Source organism: Cydia strobilella, chromosome 22, assembly GCF_947568885.1.
Source record: "Cydia strobilella chromosome 22, ilCydStro3.1, whole genome shotgun sequence".
NCBI lineage: Eukaryota > Metazoa > Arthropoda > Insecta > Lepidoptera > Tortricidae > Cydia > Cydia strobilella.
The window spans coordinates 4406285-4426630 of NC_086062.1; the positions used below are offsets into that span (position 1 = coordinate 4406285).

The window sequence follows — 20346 nt, forward strand, 5'->3', positions numbered from 1 at the left end:
TCTACTCGACAGTCTTGTGTTTTACTTCTGTCTTGGGTCCCATCCTTACACCTATCCTGTGGATGATTTTGTTGAAAAAAAAATGAAAATATAAGGTTCAATATTTTTGTACCCTATATTTTAATAACGTTTTTATAAATTACATAAGTTACTTTAACGATTTAGTAAAAGAAACCCAGTTTTTGTAATCCTGGAATGCAATCTATTGTTTAAGGGCCTACTTAAGCCCTACAATTACAATTAAAATAAATTTAGTGAATTAAATATTAATTTCGATGTAATACAAAATTTATAATGGTATGAAAATGTCGTCAAACCTGATATAATCACAAATGTGATAAAATACATGTCATTCAGTGTAAAATGTGCGCTATATTAAAATTGTAAGGTTGAATCATAAAAACCTCCACGCTTCTATTGGACTCTTGTCTGTGATTCTAGTTAAAACCCTTTTTCTTGGCTTATAAAATAACGTGAGTTCAAACCTCGCTTGCGCCTAATAGAGCAAAATACAAAAAGGGGTTGTAAAATTATGTATCTTGTAAGATACGTTACCAAAAAAAGGGCATCTCCACTATCTCCAGTCCCTTCCATCCTCCGTGTTGTCTATTAAGCACCGAGGCACACGGTAGTGCAACGCCAAGTTCAGGCAATACCGTGTGCCGACTTATAACATAAAATAAATAACATTAGTCTTCACTTTGGTGGTACAATTTCACGCCACATTCTGAAGTCTTACAGTATCTAAATGACTGAGTGTCTTCACAGGGAATCGAACTCCGATACGTCGCTCGTCTGTAAATGAAAATAAGTATTTAGCTTCTTGCTAAAAGAGGGGAGGGAGGGGGGATGTATACATTCTCCTAAATGACTTTTTTTCTAAAATTTACCTAATGAAAATGTACATATTAGGGCCAATACTTGTAGAATTCTGATTTTTTGTACGATTATAAAAACTAGGTATCCTAATAGGAGTCTTTGTTGGTAATTCAAAAACTGAAATAGGTATAGTGAATCTTTAAATAGTTAAAAAGTCAAGAGAAGCAAGAAAGTTTCAGTTTTTTGTACTCAAGTATACAGTGAAAGAATAATGAGTAGGCAGAAGTCACAAATAACTTATGATTGTCATAAAATTGAAAATTTTATGCGTCTAAATTACTAACCTTAATATATACATATAGTACATGCAAAAGTAAAGTGAAAAGGGCGTGTATTTTATTACGGAATTGGTAAAACCGATACTAATTCTACGCAAAGCCGCAGGTTTCTATTGAAAACATGGAATTTGCCTGAAAAATTAAAGTGACAGAGGTGTAAAGTAGGTGCTACAGATACGCACTAGGTCCGGTTTATAAAGGTGCACGTGCGGCAGTAGGAAGGTGGAGCCCAGGTCGCGCTCCGCCATCGTGTTGGCCTCCTGGACAAAACGGAGTATTTGGTCTTTTTCTAAAATAACTAAGTATTGAAATCTGATTCTTTCAAATCTGGACATTCTTGGGCTCATTCTACTCAGAATGGACAGCATTCTCCATCCTGCCATTAAAAAAAACGTCCCAAAATGTCCATATTACGTCACGTTTTAGTGTGGAAAAATTTTTGGGACTTTTTTTATACAAATTTTTGGGACTTTTTTTATCATCAGGATGGAATATGCTAGTGATTGTGAGTAGAAAAAAACAAAAACACCAGGATCTGTGTGAATTAGGTATTCAATATTAATTTTTGAAAACGCTCATTTACAGGTACAATTCGAGGTGCAAGGAATCTTTGAAAGAAATAGTGTGAACTTGAGTTTACAAGGTTCGATTATTAGAATAGTGAAAAAGTTTTGTAACTCTGTGCCTTTATATAAATCATAGGTTCTGTGGAACTGTTCGATGGGTTAACTGTAGATGAAAACTCCTTGTATTGGTTTTAAAACGAGAACAATATTCGGGATAATTTAAATTACCTGATGTGTTAAGCGAGTAGACGACGCAGCTCGCCCTGTGCTGGCTGGTAAAGTACCGCCGACTGAACGAGCCTCAGATAGAGTCCTGAAATAGATAATAGTACATTACGATACAAGTGCCAAAAGTAGGAAATTCTCAATCACCTATTCGCACGTTTTTCGTATAACCTTTTTTCAATACATTTAACCCCTATACATTTCGACATAGGCACGTAAAGTGCAAATTACCGCACTAGCTAGTGCGGTAATTATCATATCTGTTATATATCTGTTATATCATGTTATTCTAATTTACTTGGCTGCGGCACATCCGTGCCTGTTTTACTAGTATTTTGCCATTATGTGTAACATTGTGTGAAAAAAAAAACAGTATAAAGCATTAAGTACAGAATTTAAACTGTTGTGGGTTAACAGATCTTGAAAATACTAATAAACTTACAACTCTCCAAGTCGGCGTTCGGCATCAGTCCATTCTGATAAGTCTTCTTGGCTGAAATATTATAAAAAGGGTTAGCACACCATGAATATTCCATATAACTGAACGAAACAATTGCTGTTTTTCTTAAGTGACTACAGACTGGAGATGTTCAAAAATAGGGCGTAACCTATACGTTTTTGAAGGGTCCCAATCCCAACGCCCATATAACTACTATAAAAGCTGCAGGCGTTATATGGTGCTACTGCAGAGCTTTTGGTTTTAAAGGCTAGTATCCTTTAAACAAAACATGAAGTATGCATAACAGTTAATCTAAAAATGTTGTTAGTTTTTTTTAAGATACAGGAGACAAACGAGCAGACGAGTCGCCTGGTGGTAAGCTGATAGACACCCGCAACACGAGAGGGTTTGCAAGTTCTTTGCCAGCCTTTATGACGGGAGTACGGAGATGTTGGGTAAGTACGATTTTTTTGGGATGTAGGTATATGGTACCTACATTTGAATAGTGGAAATTAAAAGATGTTATCTCAGTCTGGAAACGCGTACCTGTAAGATTCCCTGAGCGAGTCGAACCGTATATCGTCCATGTTGTGTATAGACGACCTGTCGTCACGGTCCTTGACGGGATGGTCCCGATGGTGGTGGGTGGACACCTTAAACCCTGCCGAGACTAATGCACCTGGAACAATTACCTGTAAGATTTCCTGAGCGAGTCGAACCGCAGATCGTCGTGCACAGACGACATGTCGTCGCGGTCCTTGACGGACTGGTCCCGAAGGTGGTGAGGACACCTTAAACCCTGCCGAGACTAATGCAACTGAACATGCATTACCTGTAAGATTTCCTGAGTGAGTCAAACCGCAGATCGTCCATGTCCTTCTGCACAGACGACATGTCGTCGCGGCCCTTGACGGGCTCGTCCCGATGGTAGAAGATGGACACCTTAAACCCTGCAGAGACTAATGCACCTGAATGTGTATTACCTGTAAGATTTCCTGAGCGAGTCGAACCGCAGATCATCCATGTTGTGCACAGACGACCTGTCGTCACGGTCCTTGACGGACTGGTCCCGATGGTGGTGGGTGGACACCTTAAACCCTGCCGACACTAATGCACCTGAATATTTATTACCTGTAAGATTTCCTGAGCGAGTCGAACCGCAGATCGTCCATGTTGTGCACAGACGACACGTCGTCGCGGTCCTTGACGGACTGGTTCCGATGGTGGTGGGTGGACACCTTAAACCCTGTCGAGACTAATGCACCTGAACATGTATTACCTGTAAGATTTCCTGAGTGAGTCGAACCGCAGATCGTCGTGCACAGACGACATGTCGTCGCGGTCCTTGACGGGCTCGTCAGGCCGGATGGTGGTGGACACCTTAAATCCTGCCGATACTAATGCACCTGTAATTTTATTATACATGTTGAATTGTTTATTTCGTTTCGTAATCGTTACACGGCATAACAATCATGTTTCGCCTTGGATTTCGGTCGAAAAACTGCCGAATCTTTTGGCCGCGGCGAAACTGTATTTCCTTTAGTGTCCTACCGAAATTTTGGTTTAGTTTTCAGCAGATATTGGTATAAAAAGTAAAATCGAACGTTCGTTTCTTTTCGTAGTTTCTATTTCGGCAAAATATCGGTTTCGCTCGGAGACAAAAAAAATCGATATTTTATCGGAATAAAACATATCTATTCTATCGGAATCGAAACTGATAATTTTTCAATGTTTCCATTGATTGCGTGATGAATAAACAAAAATTTTACTCACAAGGAAACGTTCTAATCAGCTTTTTAAATTTAATTACCCAATCGGTAACACGCATGTAATCCCCCTGATGTTCCACGCATCCATACTATCCATAGGCTAAGGTAGCTGCTTACTAACAGGCGGATCGTAGCTGCCACTACCGTAGTTTAAAAAAGCTGACAACAACTTACCTTGCTTATTATGTCTCTCTTTCATGGCACTGTAAGATGATTCCATGCTGTGTTTTCTTCTCATCTGAAATTAATTAAAAAATGGATAACAGCACTCGTATGGCCATTCGAAGTCTGGACTTGTCGGGTGAAAGTGGAAGACTCTTCTTATCATAATGTGGCTTTCTCCACCCCAAAGTATAAAGTGCAAAATGACCCCAAACCTAAAAGTATTTAATAGATGGCGCTCTTCCAGATACTTAAACGATGAGAGAGGAGAAGGAGACGGAAGTTGTATAGTACAAACTTTGTATGGAAACCATATACTTACAGCCAAATGATTTTTCTTAGGCAATATTCTTACTAGCTAGCCAAAGTAAATGGGATAATAAAACATGATTTAGATAGAAAAGTTCCCGGAAATTTAACATTGAATAGCCAAACAAAAGTCATTGGATCTTACCTCATCATTGGAATTACTGTTAATATTGACGGCACCTGACTCCAGGTAGCTGATCAGCTTGGCTTCACTGCTGAGCTCCAAACTCTTCTTCCGTGAGATGTTCTCCCGGCTATGAATACAACGATTATAGTACATTATTGTCGAGGCTCGGAAGTAGCTACTTGCTGGCTGAGGATTCGTTTTAAACGGACGACCTTGGGAGACCGTTTAATTGAATCCGAAGCCAGCAAGTAGCCTTCCAGCCGAGTCATATATAGTACTTTTCTCAAAAATGGCGCAATAAACACAAATATAATAGAAATATTTTACAGAAGCAACGTTATTATGTATATATTTTCACAGAAAAAAGTAAAAAGATTTGCTTTGCCGCCTTTTTATTTTTTTAATTAAAAATAGAAGTGTATTTTTCTGCTGAAAATACGCCAACCTATTTGAGACACCAAAATAGTCGCGGTACCAACATTGTAATAATAAGTACTGATCATCTGTTTGGCTGTTTAATGGACCTATGCCTTCATTTGATATGGCCACTTCAACTATTAAAAAGTTTGGGACTCGACAAATAATGGAATTTGTATGCAACATTGCAGTCCCGAAATCGAGACTGCAATGTTTTTAATTTTTTGACTGACCATAAACTACGCACTTCGCGACCTACTTTTTAACCGGCAACGTTGACTTTGCCGTCCATTTTTGAGAAAAATATATTAACTTGATGATTTGATTCACAATTTCATTCAGCTAATATGAAAGATAGAACGTCATTGAAATAGAACGATATTAGTTATTTCGAAACGATACACGTGCGAATAGGTAATTCGCAACTCTTTTTAAAATTCGCCACTCGTTGCGAATTTCCGATTTTTCGCACTTGTATCGTACAACGTTTTACAGTATAAAATATTCGACGTAGTTACGTAATGTGCTTATTATAGCACAGGGTGTCGTAATGGAGCACCAGATGTACCTATTGTAAAAAAAATAGGTTTAGTAGGTAGACTGTTTTGATTATTGCCCTATTGTCAAAGGCCTATAAAACAATCTTATTAGTCAAGCATATTTTAGTTATTGATCTCGTGTCAAGGGACCATGGTACAGGGATTACATGAGGCCAAAAACCGAAACTGACACCATCTAAATAAAGGCAATCTCATTGATAACACCTTCGAGCAACACGGAAGGGAGAAGGCATTCGTACTATTTCCCTTGTGCCGAAGCATAGGCACAGGGCGGACAGTGCGGACACGCTATACATCAAAAATCAATTGCGTTTATATGTGTGAACGGCACGTCTGTACACGCGTCATGCGTCATAGACGTCATAGTGTGAATAAGTTGCTTAAAAATAGTACTAAGCGGCCGGCAAACGGCCGTCAATCTGCTGTCGCGAGGCGAGGTAATTCGAGTCGGGGCGGGGCGGTGCGTGGCCGTTCTGTATGATAATTGTCTATTACTTATTCTGTAGCATAGACACAAGTGTGCCTATGTCGGTGCGTGCTGTAACTCGTCCGTACACAAAAAGAGATCGACGTGTGCAAGATTTGTCTTTGACGTGTGTCATTTTCTATGTATCTGTGTCGTCATTACAGATTGGATTTTGTATGTACTGTAGTGAGAAGTGCACCTGCACCGCACTGCACCGTTTCCCCCCGCAAAAAATGGCAGAATGATTTGTACGGTAAGATATCGCGGCGTCGGAAGCCGGTGTTGTTCGAACGATAAGACAGTAAATCGAAATAGAACCATAATTATCGTTTTTTAATGGTTTAAGGATGACTCACGGTAGACCGGGCCAGGCCCGGGCCGATGCGTCCGACGTGTCATTTTCTATGACGGCTGATCGGTGATCACGTGGTGTTTTCCGACCCGGCCCCGGTCCGGTCTAGCTCAAGTCGTCCTTAAATGTGTAGCTCAGAGGATTGTTCTTGTTTTGATTATTTGCTTCATGTAATATATTGAGCCTGTCTTACTAAGATGGTATAGTCGAGAAATTGGGACGAGTACCGCCGTGGCGAGGTGGCCTAGGGGTTCATGGCGTTAGCCGCGATAGCTAAAGACGGGCGTTCGAATCCGGCCTTCACCACTGGAGGGCTTCGTCACTTTTTCTTTAATATATGACATCTATTACAGTTTATAAGCCTGTCTTAGTTATGGGTTATACAGGATTTACTCAAGGCCAATTTTTTCCTATAAGTATGTCTCGATTCAATGGATTGATTAGATCATTGGTCTCTGGTCTTGGTTGATAGATCTCATGTAAATGGTCCAGCCAGAATAAACCTGTCAGAGTGGTGTGGATGCAGGCGTGCGCGTGGTATCATGACGGCGGGCGCGGGCGGCGGCGGCGGGTCGTGCGCCGGCGGCTCGGAGATTGTCGTCTTCTTGCTCGGTCTCTGCAATGGGATATGATAAGGAGAGCAGAATGCAGTGTGGTTAGTCAGCAAGGTATACTATAGGTAGCTCATTTTACATCAAGGACTTGTAACTTAAGCTGAATGTCTCGTCTAAGCGATTTTATTAAGGAGCGAAACTTGAAACACGTCATCTCTTCTTGCGGAGCAATTTTCTTAAAAGCAGCTCAACCGTTACAACCTACAATGTTTCTGCTACTTCCAAGAGAACCTGCACCTGCAGAAAGAGACGGAAGTTCGAACATTTAGTCATTCAAGGTCTTTCGTGCCTAAATAAAATTACTAGAGTTATTAAATTACCAAGATAAGTCTGCAACGATTTTAATAGCATACGCAGTGCAAGTGTTATTTATACGTCATAGTTTCATAGAAGTTTGACGTAAAATAACACGCACTGCGTGTGCGATCAAAATCGTTGCAGACTTATTTTGGTCTATCTCTAAGAAACCTACCTCATCATCATCCCTACCTATCTCATCATCATCATCACCTATCATCATCATCTTACCTATGAAAAAAATAATATAATAATAATATTTTTTAAAGTTACAAAATAAGACGGGGCATCAGGACAATATGAGTAGTATATGTCCGTCTGTCAGTACGTCATGGGTGTACCTTAGCCGGCATGTAGGGAAGCGAGGCATTCTGAATACTCGACGCGTCACCGGAGTCCGCTCCCCTCTCGCTGATCAGGGCTCTTCGATCGGCACGTTGTTTCGAAGGCATAGCACCCTGGTTTAAAAAAAAACAAAAAATAAAGAGACGCTTTACAGATAGATTTTCGTACATTGACCTGCCTATTGATCTCTAATATCTCTATCGCACGTGCATAATTATATTGATGTCCCGTTAATTATGCCGGTTGTGCCGGTCACTGTGCGAGTTTCAAATTGAGATAGCAACAGGCGGGTCAGTGTACGAAAATCTATCTGGTAAGCGTCTCTGCTTTAAGTAAAATTCATACCTACAGATTCTGGTAATTTACGAGTTTGTTCTGAATGATTGCCGTAGACATATTTTTGTAGAAGTGGCAGTGGGTTTTGATAGTGATTCCTGTAATCTGACAGAAGTCAAAATGTCCAAATATGCTCCCTGTTTTTCTTTATACCTAATGCAAGCTTGGCATACTTTATCTAGATACCTATATATTTGTGTGGACAACGTGATCAGGCCACTTTATCAGAACAATATTTTGTAGCATCGATCCCCACCAGAATTAATTGCATACGATGGATCGAGGCGGGAGGCGTGGACGTCGCCAGCAGGCTACTACAGCACCCGCTGTCAAAACTTAAGCAAAGCTCTTAATATGACCATGAGAACAAACGTTTTCACTTTACCTGATGAAGTCCTGGCATGCTCTGAATACAAGCCACGATGGAACGCGGCGGTGGGCGGGGACGCCGCGAGCAGGCCACCACAGCACACGCCGCCAGAACGGCTGTTAGTAGCGCGCCAACCACCACCAGGGATATAAGCACCACTGTGGACGAGAACAATTTTTAGGAATCACATAACTTTCTTAGCTAACCGGTTTCCGGCGTCTGCAGTCAGGGGGATAAGACTGCTCTTGACGCGACTTATAGCGACGACATGGGGCCCGTTTCTCAAAAGCTTGTAAATACAAGCGGATGTCACTTTTTGACAGCTTTTGTTAGAAAGGGTCTTCCATTTGTAGTAGTAGTAGTAGTAGTAAACACTTTATTGCACAAAACAAGTACATAACACAGAGAAAATACAGTAAATGTGTACAAAGGCGAACTTATCCCCTTAAGGGATCTCTTCCAGCTAACCTTTAAGTAACTTTGTACTTGTATTACAAGCTATAAGCTTTTGAGAAACGGGCCCATGGTCTATATCATTTACTACGATTTGCGAGTAATTTATCAATTTGTTTGCAAAATGGCAATCAAAGCAAGACCTCAGAAGAGCGAGACATCGAGGGAATTCTTCAAAATAATATTCCAACTACCGTATCGCTTATTAAAGGTTTAAAAAATACAATGCGCTTGTAAAAATTACACTTTGATTAGGAATTGATAAGATACACAAGGATTATAATACAGGAGAGATAAATTTCATCTTACAGACCGGCAAAAACAAAAATGACGGTCTTGTAGATATAATACAATACCTTTCCTAAAAAATAACAAAACATGCCCAAACTTATGAAAACTAATACTATGCCATTGCTTTCCCGTCCATACGCTTGATTTTGGAATAAAAGAGTTTTGCTTACCCTTCAAATTGATATGGCATGTGCTGCCCGCGTACCACTGGAAGCATTCGCACAACACGCGGCGATCGTCTCGAGAGTAGCACGCTCCGTGGTAGTTACACCGCTCGCATCCCACCGGTTCAGCTGAAAAATAACAGTATCAAATTTACTTAAAATACATCATTTGTTTGGAGTAACTAATAAACACTTAAATTAACGTATAAATAGATAAATAAAATGCCCTTAGTCGTGATCGCCTGGAAAGGTTGACCGCATTGCCCCTTTGGATAGCAATGCTGATCCGCTGAGCGAAATATTGGCCAGCCCTCTAGTCACCCGAAGCCTCTACAAGGCGCTTTGCTAACGCCCCGAAGGTGTCAAACCCAAACGAATACTAGATTCCGTGATAAAACTATCAGCTGTTCAGTCAATTTATCACAGGGCTCGAAAGTTTAGAAACAAATTGAGAATGATAATCACGAGACGATGAACACAGACAGTGAACTTACCAGAGCATATTCTACCAGGGTACTGCGAGTTGACGCTCAAGTCTGCAAAGCCCTCGAGACAGCTACAAGTGTAAGTGCCGCGGAGGTTGAAGCATTGGGAATGCTCCGAACAGTCGTGGAACTGCCCGCTCACGCACTCGTCGAAGTCTGAAAAGTTAAATTAGCAGTATTTAGCAGGTAAGATTGGGCTCAATCTTTGTCTTCTGTCAAGATCTGGCGAATACCCCTGCGCGAATGTGCCGGTAGCACATCATTTGTGAACCGCTAGTGCACTTCTCGCGCGTTGCTCATCATTCTGCATAATGCACGGGAGCAGTTAACACATTCGCGGACACGAATGCTATAGCAGTCGCGTAGTTTTTTGTTTCCTTTGTCCTATAACACATGACGTCACTTACCGTCCGTGAACGTTTTTTTTTTATACCACGTCGTTAGCAATTAAGCATACGGCCCGCCTGATGGTAAGCAGTTACCGTAGCCTATGGACGCCTGCAACACCGGAGATTTTACACGCGCGTTGCCGACCCTAACACTCCTCTCCCTCGTTGAGCTCTGGCAACCTCACTTACCGGCAGGAACACAACACTATGAGTAGGGGTCTAGTGTTATTTGGCTGCGCTTTTCTGTAAGGTACCTCCCCAGTTGGGCTCTGCTCTAGATCTGGAATGACATCCGCCGTGCTGTGCCCTACCACACAAAGCGAGATGTCATTCACAGTGCCCATACCTCTCTTAAACGTGTAACAAGTTTTTCGCAAACAGGCGCTCCCACAACGCGATCTGAGATCTGGACGCATCTTTACAGGAAAAGTATCAACGTAAAACAATGGAATTGTTTTTGTAAGTCTTATGAGCAAGTGCGACTGACTATACGCTAATATTGAAAACTGTATGTATGCCCTTGTCCACCAACTCTCCCGCGGCGTGCACGTCGGTTCCTTGGGGCTGTAGTTGTTGTGTCGGAGGTAGTTCACTACCACCTCCTTCAAACTATCATGGCTGTTCCCTCATGGAAGGATGTCTTACCGTTAACTTCCAGCTTGTCCACCAACTCTCCCGCGGCGTGCACGTCGGTTCCTCCGAGGCTGTAGTTGTTGTGTCGGAGGTACTTCTCTAGCACCTCCTTCAGGCGGCTCTCGTGCGCGTTGTCGGATAGCTAAAATGATTGTATAGTTTTCTTAGAGACGATTTTTAATCGCCTTCAAAATAAGGAGATTTTTTGTTTCTTCCTCTTCTTTATTTTAATATTAAAAGGGTAAAAGCAGGTAATGAGACAAACAATGGGAAGTAAGGACAGCTTATTAGTTGTTGTTTAGGCTAAGCTTCGCCTCCCCATAAAGATAAAGAATGAGGATGCATTTTGGATTCCCTATCTTAGTTTGCAAATGCCGCTAGTCACAAAGACAATGGACGGCCATAAACTTACTTACCTTAGCTAACCTGTTTTTTTTTCAACACCTACATTTTAAGTGCCATTCTTTTGGTCACCACTTTTATGCTATCCCCTGACCGCCTGCAAGACGTTTAAACGATTTTTGCCCTTAACGTGGTTCATCGCGAATGTCTCCGATTGTACCAAACTGTCGATTTATAACCAAACAATCTTATTTACTTTCACGTTTGTTCAAAAATTATAAAACCATTTTTGTTTTTATAATTATTTTTTGACTGCAGCGAGGTTTCAAACTTTTACTTTAGGTAATTGCAAAGTTTAGAAATGTAAAGGTAAATGTAGTTGATTCCGCCGGTTGGTGATTGAACCTCCTGGACATGAACATATTTATCTTGATACTTGAATATGAATTACAGCACAAATATTTTCCAAATACGCCTTCCTCACCTGCACATAAAAGTCGTTCATAACTCCTTGGTACAGCTCTCCATCACTCCTCATCTCCACCGGATGGAAGCCCGTGATGTGCACTCCATGGAACACGTCCCTCAGATCCGACTGCATGATCATTCTGTTAATGCCCTCATGGGTGGCCAGGGCTAGCGCTTGGTATTGCTTGCTGGAGTTGTCCGCTAGGCTTTCGTGGAAGTGGAGACGCTCGTTGCCTTGGGTGCCGAGGGCGAGCTTGACGGAGTAGGTGTAGGTAGCTGAAATACGATAAAAACTCATAAGGATATCTTGTAAGAAGCATACCTATAAAAGAATTGTCCATCCTGTCCCGTACATTTTCTGGGGAAAGGTGGAAACGTTTTTATTCTGTGTCAAAGGGCTATGATGATTAATTATCAACCTAAAATACACATTCATGTTTTCCATCTTGTATATGCATGTAATATATTAATATGCAGGTATTTATCTTTTACATATCATATAAGAAGTAGTATTTAATCATATTTGACATCACGATTAAATTTCTCTTTATATTATAGACTGCGATGGTTTGGACATATTCAACGGCGTAGCGACGACCATATAACAAAGAGTGTAACCACCGAAAATGCTGGGGTCACAAGGGAAAGAGGCCGACCGCTGACAAACTGGGCTTCGCCCATCAAAAAAGATCTACTGACGCAAGGCTTGACGCCGGACATGACAAAGGACCGCCAAAAATGGCGCCAGAGTGTTAGATGTGCCGACCCCAAGTAAATGGGATAAGGCAAGGATAATGAATGAATGAATTATAAATAAATCTTTTCTGCACCCTTACGTTTGCAAGGTCTGTCAGGGAACATCCTGGCGAAACCGGGTCTGCACACGCACTTCATAAGTCCATCGATTCTCTGGCAACGCTCGTTCCTCGACGCTTTGCAGTCGGGTTGGCATTCTTTGCCATATCCTGCACCTATAATGGAAAATTTTGTAGAATGTTCGTATTTTCTGATTACCTTCACATGCTCGAAGCATTCAATTATATGGAAGTAGAAAGCATAAAATCAGTAATTTTGGTCGTAATAAGACTAAACACACAAAGTAACTTAAAATATATTTACCAGTAGGATGGCCGACGTTTGTAGTCTCCAAATATGGCGTTCCAGCCAGTAAAATTTCTCCAAACAGCACTTGTGACACTCCGTTGCTATTTACTTGTTCATTTCTAGTGATTCCATCATAATCGCCGGTTTCGACGTCTGTCTGTACAGGAGGTGCCTGCCCGCCATTTTGCGATTTATTCATTACTATTAAGAAAGTATCGTTTTCATTATCACTTTCAGTATGAATCTTTTGTATATTTTCAGTTGTCTCACTTTCTTTTATAATGAAGTTGTCAGTTTCTTCTGAAGACATAGTAACATCATCTATAGCCAATTTAGTCTTAGTTGTCGTTTCTACAACCGGCGTTGGGTCTAATGGTATGGGAATATGTTTGGTTACAGTCTCAATAACTGTAGTTGGCTGGACTTGTGTATAGACTTCAGTGACAACGTCTACTCTGGTTGATGTGTGTGTATTAGTCAATATCAACGTTTGCGTTACAGCTCCTTCTGATTGACTTACAAGACTTGTCTTTGTATGAGTGACAGTAAGGGTATGAGTTAAGTTAACATACCCAATGCTTGAAATAATTTGTGGTGGTTCAGATAACGTCTTTGTTAGAGTTACTACCGTAGTCTTAAATTCAGTTTTTGTTGGTATTATCTCATCAAATACCTTAACTTCGTTACCAGCGTGGTGGGTTGGCTTAACAACTACGCTACCTTCTGCAATAGGAGTATATACGCTTAGTGGCACTTTTTCTATCACGTTTGAAGCTTCCAATTCTTGTATAGAAGGCAAAGAGCTTTCTTTAAGTACTTCTGTTGGTTTAATAAAATTCTCTTCAACTGGAGATTCGGAACTTTCAATTACATTCGATGGACTAATTGTTATAGGCCTCTGAGGTATTGGCCTGATTACTGGAATCTTCTTAGTAGGTGTAGGTCGTGTAGGATATAAAATTTCTGGACGTGTTCTTACAGGTTTCGTTGTTGATGTAGGTTTTTTCGTTGTGGTTGTTTTATACTTACTAGTACTATCTCGTGATGGGTAAGGTCTACGAGTTCTGTTCCTATATCCTGCGGTTCCAAAATTGATTCTTTCTGTGGAAACGTCCTCCTGTGATTCCTTGCTAGTGGATTCTGTGGACACAGGTCCTTCAAAAGTGACAGAAGATTGATGATCAGTACCTTCTTTACTTGAATCTGATGTGTTTTTCTCAGTAACAGATTTCTCTGTACTAAGGTTATCATTACGTTCACTTGACTCTTCCTCATTTGAACTTCTTTCGGTCGACGAAGTATGCCATGGAGCAATTATAGAGGGAACCACTGTTCCAGGGAACTGTATAGAGGTAGGTTCAAAGTCATAACCTGATGCAAATTCAATTCCTGAAGATGTTAACCAACCCGAAGAAACAGGTGTGGGGAAGATAACAGAAGGAGGTGTTGGTCTTTCCGTTGGTTCTGGATTAACTTCAATAACACGCGATGGTTCTTGAGGTGGAGGTAATAGTTGCAACGATGGCTGACCGCGGTTGTAGGCAGGACGTTTTATATTATTAATATCGAATGAAGGTCTATAAGTTGAAACTTCGTCTCTCGTGAGAGGTTTTCTTGTTGGTCTCTGAGTTGTCGTTCTAGGAGGTAAAGTTCTCGGAGGCAACGTGCGAGGCGGCAGAGTTTTATATGAAGGAGGTGTTCTAATAGGTCTTGGAGTAGTTCTGCCTGGTTGTCTTATAGCAGGTGGAGTTCTAGGCGGTGGAGGGCTCATCCCCATAATCATTTCATCGTTCGTTGAAGGCTTGAAATTGTAGTCGATTGTTGGTGGCGGCGGTGATAAATCGATAATTTCACTCGAAGTCCGATTGACATCTAAATCTGTTGTAATGGTAAATGTTGGTAGTGTTGTCTTTTCACTTGGTTTTTCTATTATCAAAGGCTTCTTGTCTTGTATATGAACTGTAGATGTAATAATATTATTAGGGTCATGGGATGTGTTGCTTGGCCGAGCAGAGAAAACCGGTCTAGGTGGTCTTCTATATTTACCATCCTGGTTGTTCGTATAGTAGGGCACTTTGTGTGTAGTAGATGGTTTAGTGGTAGATATAGTGCTCATTTCTTCACCAGTATTTAACTCAAAGTTCTCTTCATATGAAATATTAGTAGAATTTTCTAACATCTGGTTAATCTGCCAATGCGGTTGGTGCAACTGATGATCTAAAGTTGTAATGGTATTAACCGTAAATGGTCTTGGATCCATATATGGATTACGATCAAAGACCGGTTTAATCGTATTAGATGAAAACGAAGTCCTATTATTGGACCCAAATGGTTTTTCGGTTTGTGTTCCAGGATTAAAATCTACTAGATTCACGTTTTTATCTTTTGGAGTTTCTTGAGTCGGTATTACCTCATCTTGCAGTAGAGTTAGTTGTGTTGTTGATTTAGAAGTGTGCTCAACGTCACTCGACGTACTGACAATAGGCACCTTCATAGATTCCTGACTAACTTCTCCATCTATCTCACTGTTGTTATTATCTGTATCTTCTTGTCCATCATATATTTCTTCTGAGGTTTCGAATACTGGTTTATTTTTTTCCGTAGTTGTGGTAGTAGTTGGTCTGGTGAATTTCACAGTTGTTGTTTCGTCGCTGTTATCTCTGATAGGTATGTCATAAGCAGGTTGTTTTACAGCACCAAAGTTTGATGGTATATAACTTGGTCCGTAGGGTTTTGAGGTGATGGGCGATTGGCTTGTAAACAATACTGTGTAATCATTAGGTTTACTGAAAGGTCTACCATGGTGCGTTAAAGATGGTTTATCTTGTCCCCAAAATTCAGATGGTGGTTTACCCGCACTTGAGATTTTTTGACCGAAGTTAGGCAGGTCTTTATTGTAATCTGGGAGTAGCGGAATATTTTTTCTTGTAGTTGATTCTACTTTAATTTGTGTTATGCTGTTTAATGTATTTTCATTAAGAGGAATACTTGAATACCAACCATGCGAGTTTGTTGGAATATTTGGTATTAACTTCGGAGGCCTCTTTTGATCATTTGATTTTATGTCATCAACATATTCGGTCACTGGTTTGACGTTATTGTAATCATTGAATGGAGTCGTAAAGTCATTTGTCATAGGGAAATTGGCATGGCTATTTAAAGATGGAGCTATTGATGGACTGGGAACATTGTTTTGGTTTGGTTTAACAGAGTTTGGACTGTTATAATAATCTTGATATTCATTTTTAATAGTTTGTTCACTCTTAACCGGCGAGGTTGTATTCCATCTATTATCTCCCATAGACACTTTGTTCAGTGCATCACTATAGTCATTAATCACTGAGCCAACATGTTCGTGTACTATCGGTGTATTTTGATTGCTTTGTGAGTTGTAAGTATCTAGAGATGTAGCATCGTCTTCAACTCTTATAGCAAAGTTGGTTGAAATTGGTATATCTGTATTCAAATCACCATACTTAGATGCAGTGCCTATTGCTACTGGTACACTGGACCCGGCTACATGTCCAACGTCACCAACATTGCTAGCCACGTTAGTTGCAGTATTAAGTGTAACTGTGTATGTACCCTTGTCATGCTCATTATGGGCAATAGATTTATTGGCATAAGTGGGCGATGTATTAGTAGGTACTGAGCCATGGGCTTGTCCGGAACTAATAGCTGCATCTCTATGAGTTTCGCCATGACGTTCATTTTGAGGCACTTGTAAAGAACTGCCATACGAAGACTCTGATGGCGGGATATGTACAGTGTACACAGGAGTGGGTTTACTATTAGTTACTTGAGCCGCGAAGTATATTTCCGACGTAATCTTCGGAGGCAATTGATCTTTTTGAGGCGGTTTCGGTACAGGGTGTTGAATGTTTAGGAATACCTTCATGTCTTGCACTGGTTTTGTATGAATGATTGGTTTTTGAAAATATGGTTTGTTTTTATCATTGTTATTATCATGATTGAAGTGCCTTTTTGGTGGTGGAGGTGGCACTGCCAAATAATTTTCATATTCTTTATCGATGACTTCTTTTTTCTTTTCTTTGCCTCTAACATGACTATAATGTTCAAAATTTCCATTGTTCGGACGATAAATATTAGGATTGTAAGCAGTTATATGAGGACCTACTTGCAAGAAAGTTTCTTGGTTACTCGTTGGTGGAGGAATCTTATTATAATCAAAAGTAGGTTTAGTTTCCTTCCATTTAATTTTTTGGTCAGGTTTAAACGTATGATTCTTATAAATTTGTGGTGGTTTATACGGTTCTAATGGTCTATGAGTAGGCTTGACGGCAAATTGTTTATTGCTGGTAGGTGCAACATTATGAACATTAGTCATTTGAGGAGCATCTATACTAAAGCTGCCAAAATACCCAGGTTCAGGATAAGGCAAGGGGTCATCAACATAATCACCAGTTTTATGTGGCTCTGAAGATCCAGCAAACACTAAAGCTGTAGAACTTCCGTGTGGAATTAGCACATTAGCAACTCTGGAAGGTTGAATGTCTACCAAAAATGGTTTATTCATTAATACATTGTTATCGGGTGAGGGGTAATTATCTTCAACACGGACTTTAGTACTGATAATCTCTGAAGAACTTGGGCTATTGTCTGGTATTTCATCATAGTCTTGCGGTTTGTTGTCCGGACGGGCTAACGACGGAATAAAGTCTAAAAACGCAGGTCTCCCATGATTTCCTAGAACAGTAGGGACAGGTTTAGCTTTTTCTGGCTTTATAGCTTGATCATTGCTATGTGACATAGTCGGACGTGGAATATTTTTTGGTGGAGGGTTTATATTATGCGCATTATTATTAGGGAAATTGTATGGCGGCGAAGAAGGTCGAGGTGGACTCCTTATTGGTTTCTGCATCGGCTTAGGTAATTCTGGGGGTCTCAAATCAAAAGAATCGTCAACTTTTGTTGAAATAACAGCCTGGTCATTGCTAGGAGGTGGTTCGAAGGTAGGAGGTTTTTCATGTACTAAGTATTGCTCGTCAGCAGCCACAAAACTATCTAACGGCGGCGGATTTACTGGGTTCTGTAGTTTGATTCCACTAGCTGCGAGTGTCAGAGGACCTCCCACAGCAGGCCTCCCAACAATGACGTCTGAATTTGCAGTAATGATTTCTCCAGGGCTTATAGGTATTCCTCCATTCACCAAAGGGCTTTCATGAATCATTTTCGGTGGCACAATTCTAGCTTTAGGTTGTTTATGTTCCGCCGCCCATGCCAAGTTCTGGTGTAAAGTGGCATTAGTAAAACCAATTTGTGATTCAGATGTTTCTAACTCATCTACAGGTATGTAAATAGGAAAATTACTTTTTGACTCCACGTCAGTATCAATACGCTTATTGACGCTGTAAGCCGTTAATTTGGGTACAGGTTTGCTTGTTGTTGTAGTAGATCTATTTTCTTGCCTCTTTATAAAGCCACCAGTCATTTTCTCGAGAACAGGCGCTAGTTGCGATAAACCTTTAATCCCTAGTGAACCTAGTTTTAATAAATCAGCAACAACAAATTTATTCCTATTGGGTTTCTGTGTTTTATCAGGCTTCTGCTTATCTGGGCTTTTGGTGACAGGAGCTTTGCTTGGTTTAGGTAGAGAAGGGGCTTGTTCGTTGGTGAGCAGTTCACTTTCTTCTACCGAATTAGAATCTTTCTCATCCGAATAATCATTCATAACTTCCGTATACTTTTCAACTACCTTATCAGTAGGTGCTAGAGACCCACTATCGTATTCGTAGGGATTGTATTTTGTTTTCTTATCAAGTGTCTCTTTATTGGTAGGTTTAAGGTCTAGTTTAGTTGCATCATACTTAGACGTTTTCATCGCGTACTTAGTAGGAGCAGAAGCATCAGGAGCGTTGGCATACTTTGTCTTCAAGCTTTCTGTTTTTGTATGGCTACAAGAGCAAGATCTCGTACATGGTGTGTGACCAACTTCAGATGGCTGAATAAGGTCAAAACTATTGCCGTTATCATTGTCGATCCTTTTCTCAATTTTGACAAAATTACTTTGAAATATTTTACTCGGCGACGATGGCTTGATAGTTTTCACTTCCATGTACTTTGTCTGAAAAATTCAAAACAATGTTATTATTATTATATTTCATTACATTACATTCTCCTATTAATAGGGGTAATTATTCTTAACAAATGTTTAGGATCATCATTCGGTTAAAATGCCAAGACATTTATCATTAATTCGGATAATGGAACATTAATCTGTTTGTTTTAGTACTATAAAGGGTCTACTAAGGTCTAAATGGGAGGTTATTTGGTAACCTTGGTAACCAGGAAGATCGCAACCCAGGGCAAAACAAGGGTTCGAAAAATCCTTACGTGTGTGGGTTTAATATCTGCAAATATATTTGTAGCATATATCGGCAGATTCGTCAATGACTCAGTTGTAATCACTGAGACGATAGTCTCAAACGTAGATACATCACTCCTTTTGTTTTGAACTACAGTGGTCAAATAAGTGTAAGTAGTCATGCAAGTCTTGATAATGTAATTGTGCTGCATGAGTTGATGTAATGGGAACAGAGCACTCATTTGCTGGCGGCTGAAAACGGTTGCAACCGCCGATGATAGTAATGATTTAGTTGATGATGCGTGATGAAATGGTGGTTGGTATGAAGATACTTGCATCAGCTTTAGTTTCCGCTGAGGAAATAAAATAAAATAACGCACATTATAAATCAAAGTAAATCCAAATCCATTCCTCCAGATAAGAAGACTTATTACGAAAATTGAATTATAGATAGTCTTAAAATGGCTGTGGCACAAGTATTAAACTAGAGGAATAAACTTGATTTAAAGCTTAATCCTACAGATACAAGTGAACTAAAAAATATACCTGATCTTGTTTGCCATCGTTTTTGTCCTTGACCAAAACTTCGACTCCATTTGATAAGATTTTTGTAGCTAGACTCTTAAATCTTCTTTCGTCCTCAGAATTCCCGCGGTCCACCAAATCCATATCTCTGCCTGGTCGCCATGGTGAACTATCGTACACTATTCCATTTGTATTAAAAGCTGAAATGTTAAAATTTAATGTTAGTCATATGAAATAATAAATAAAATCAGTCTATATTTTACTGTAAAACACGAAGTAGAACTGGGTAGTTGACATTTTTTTTATGTAGTCGATCAGGTTTGATTTGAGGATCAAATGACTGTATGGGACCCATTGTCTTAAAGCAATACAAAAGTCACAAATGATGGTCAAAGTCTGGCACCCGCACATTACTGAGCAAACGTTCTAACACAATGGCAACACATCGTGACGTCACTGTGACACTTTGCTTAGAAGCCGTTTCGATGTATGGAAAACAAGGAAATTGCGATTTTGTCGGTGAAATGTTGCGTTTACCTATGTATATTGTTGCCATATAATATTTTTTTAAATAAAATGTAAGGAATCGAATCGGACCGTAACTTTTTTCTTATTTGTAAGTTAAAAAAAACTTTTTTTTCGTAACTGACGTTTTG

General features: G+C 40.1%; 1 protein-coding gene across 1 annotated transcript; it reads right to left on the reverse strand.

Moving 5' to 3' along the window:
- Positions 1-582: 582 nt before the first annotated feature.
- Positions 583-19909, reverse strand: LOC134751502 (uncharacterized). Its single transcript, XM_063686920.1, has 18 exons — positions 19712-19909; positions 12856-18925; positions 12573-12701; positions 11753-12012; positions 10939-11068; positions 9914-10060; positions 9426-9548; positions 8527-8669; positions 7802-7918; positions 7053-7165; positions 4773-4881; positions 4331-4394; positions 3738-3793; positions 3519-3598; positions 2391-2441; positions 1952-2036; positions 1340-1417; positions 583-795 (listed from the first exon to the last, which is right to left on the reverse strand). Exons 1-18 carry the CDS (start codon positions 19832-19834, stop codon positions 763-765), a joined length of 7911 nt encoding a protein of 2636 aa, XP_063542990.1. The 5' UTR covers positions 19835-19909; the 3' UTR covers positions 583-762.
- Positions 19910-20346: the final 437 nt, after the last annotated feature.

What these genes read in the sequence shown, in the direction of transcription:
- LOC134751502 (XM_063686920.1), bottom strand. Translation starts at nt 19,834, where the DNA reads ATGGATTTGGTGGACCGCGGGAATTCTGAGGACGAAAGAAGATTTAAG. An exon ending in TGAACGACTTTTATGTGCAG is followed by an intron (nt 11,069 to 11,752) that starts GTGAGGAAGGCG and finishes CAATCATTTTAG; the next exon opens with CTATCCGACAACGCGCACGA. An exon ending in ACCTTTATAAACCGGACCTA is followed by an intron (nt 796 to 1,339) that starts GTGCGTATCTGT and finishes TTTCATTTACAG; the next exon opens with ACGAGCGACGTATCGGAGTT.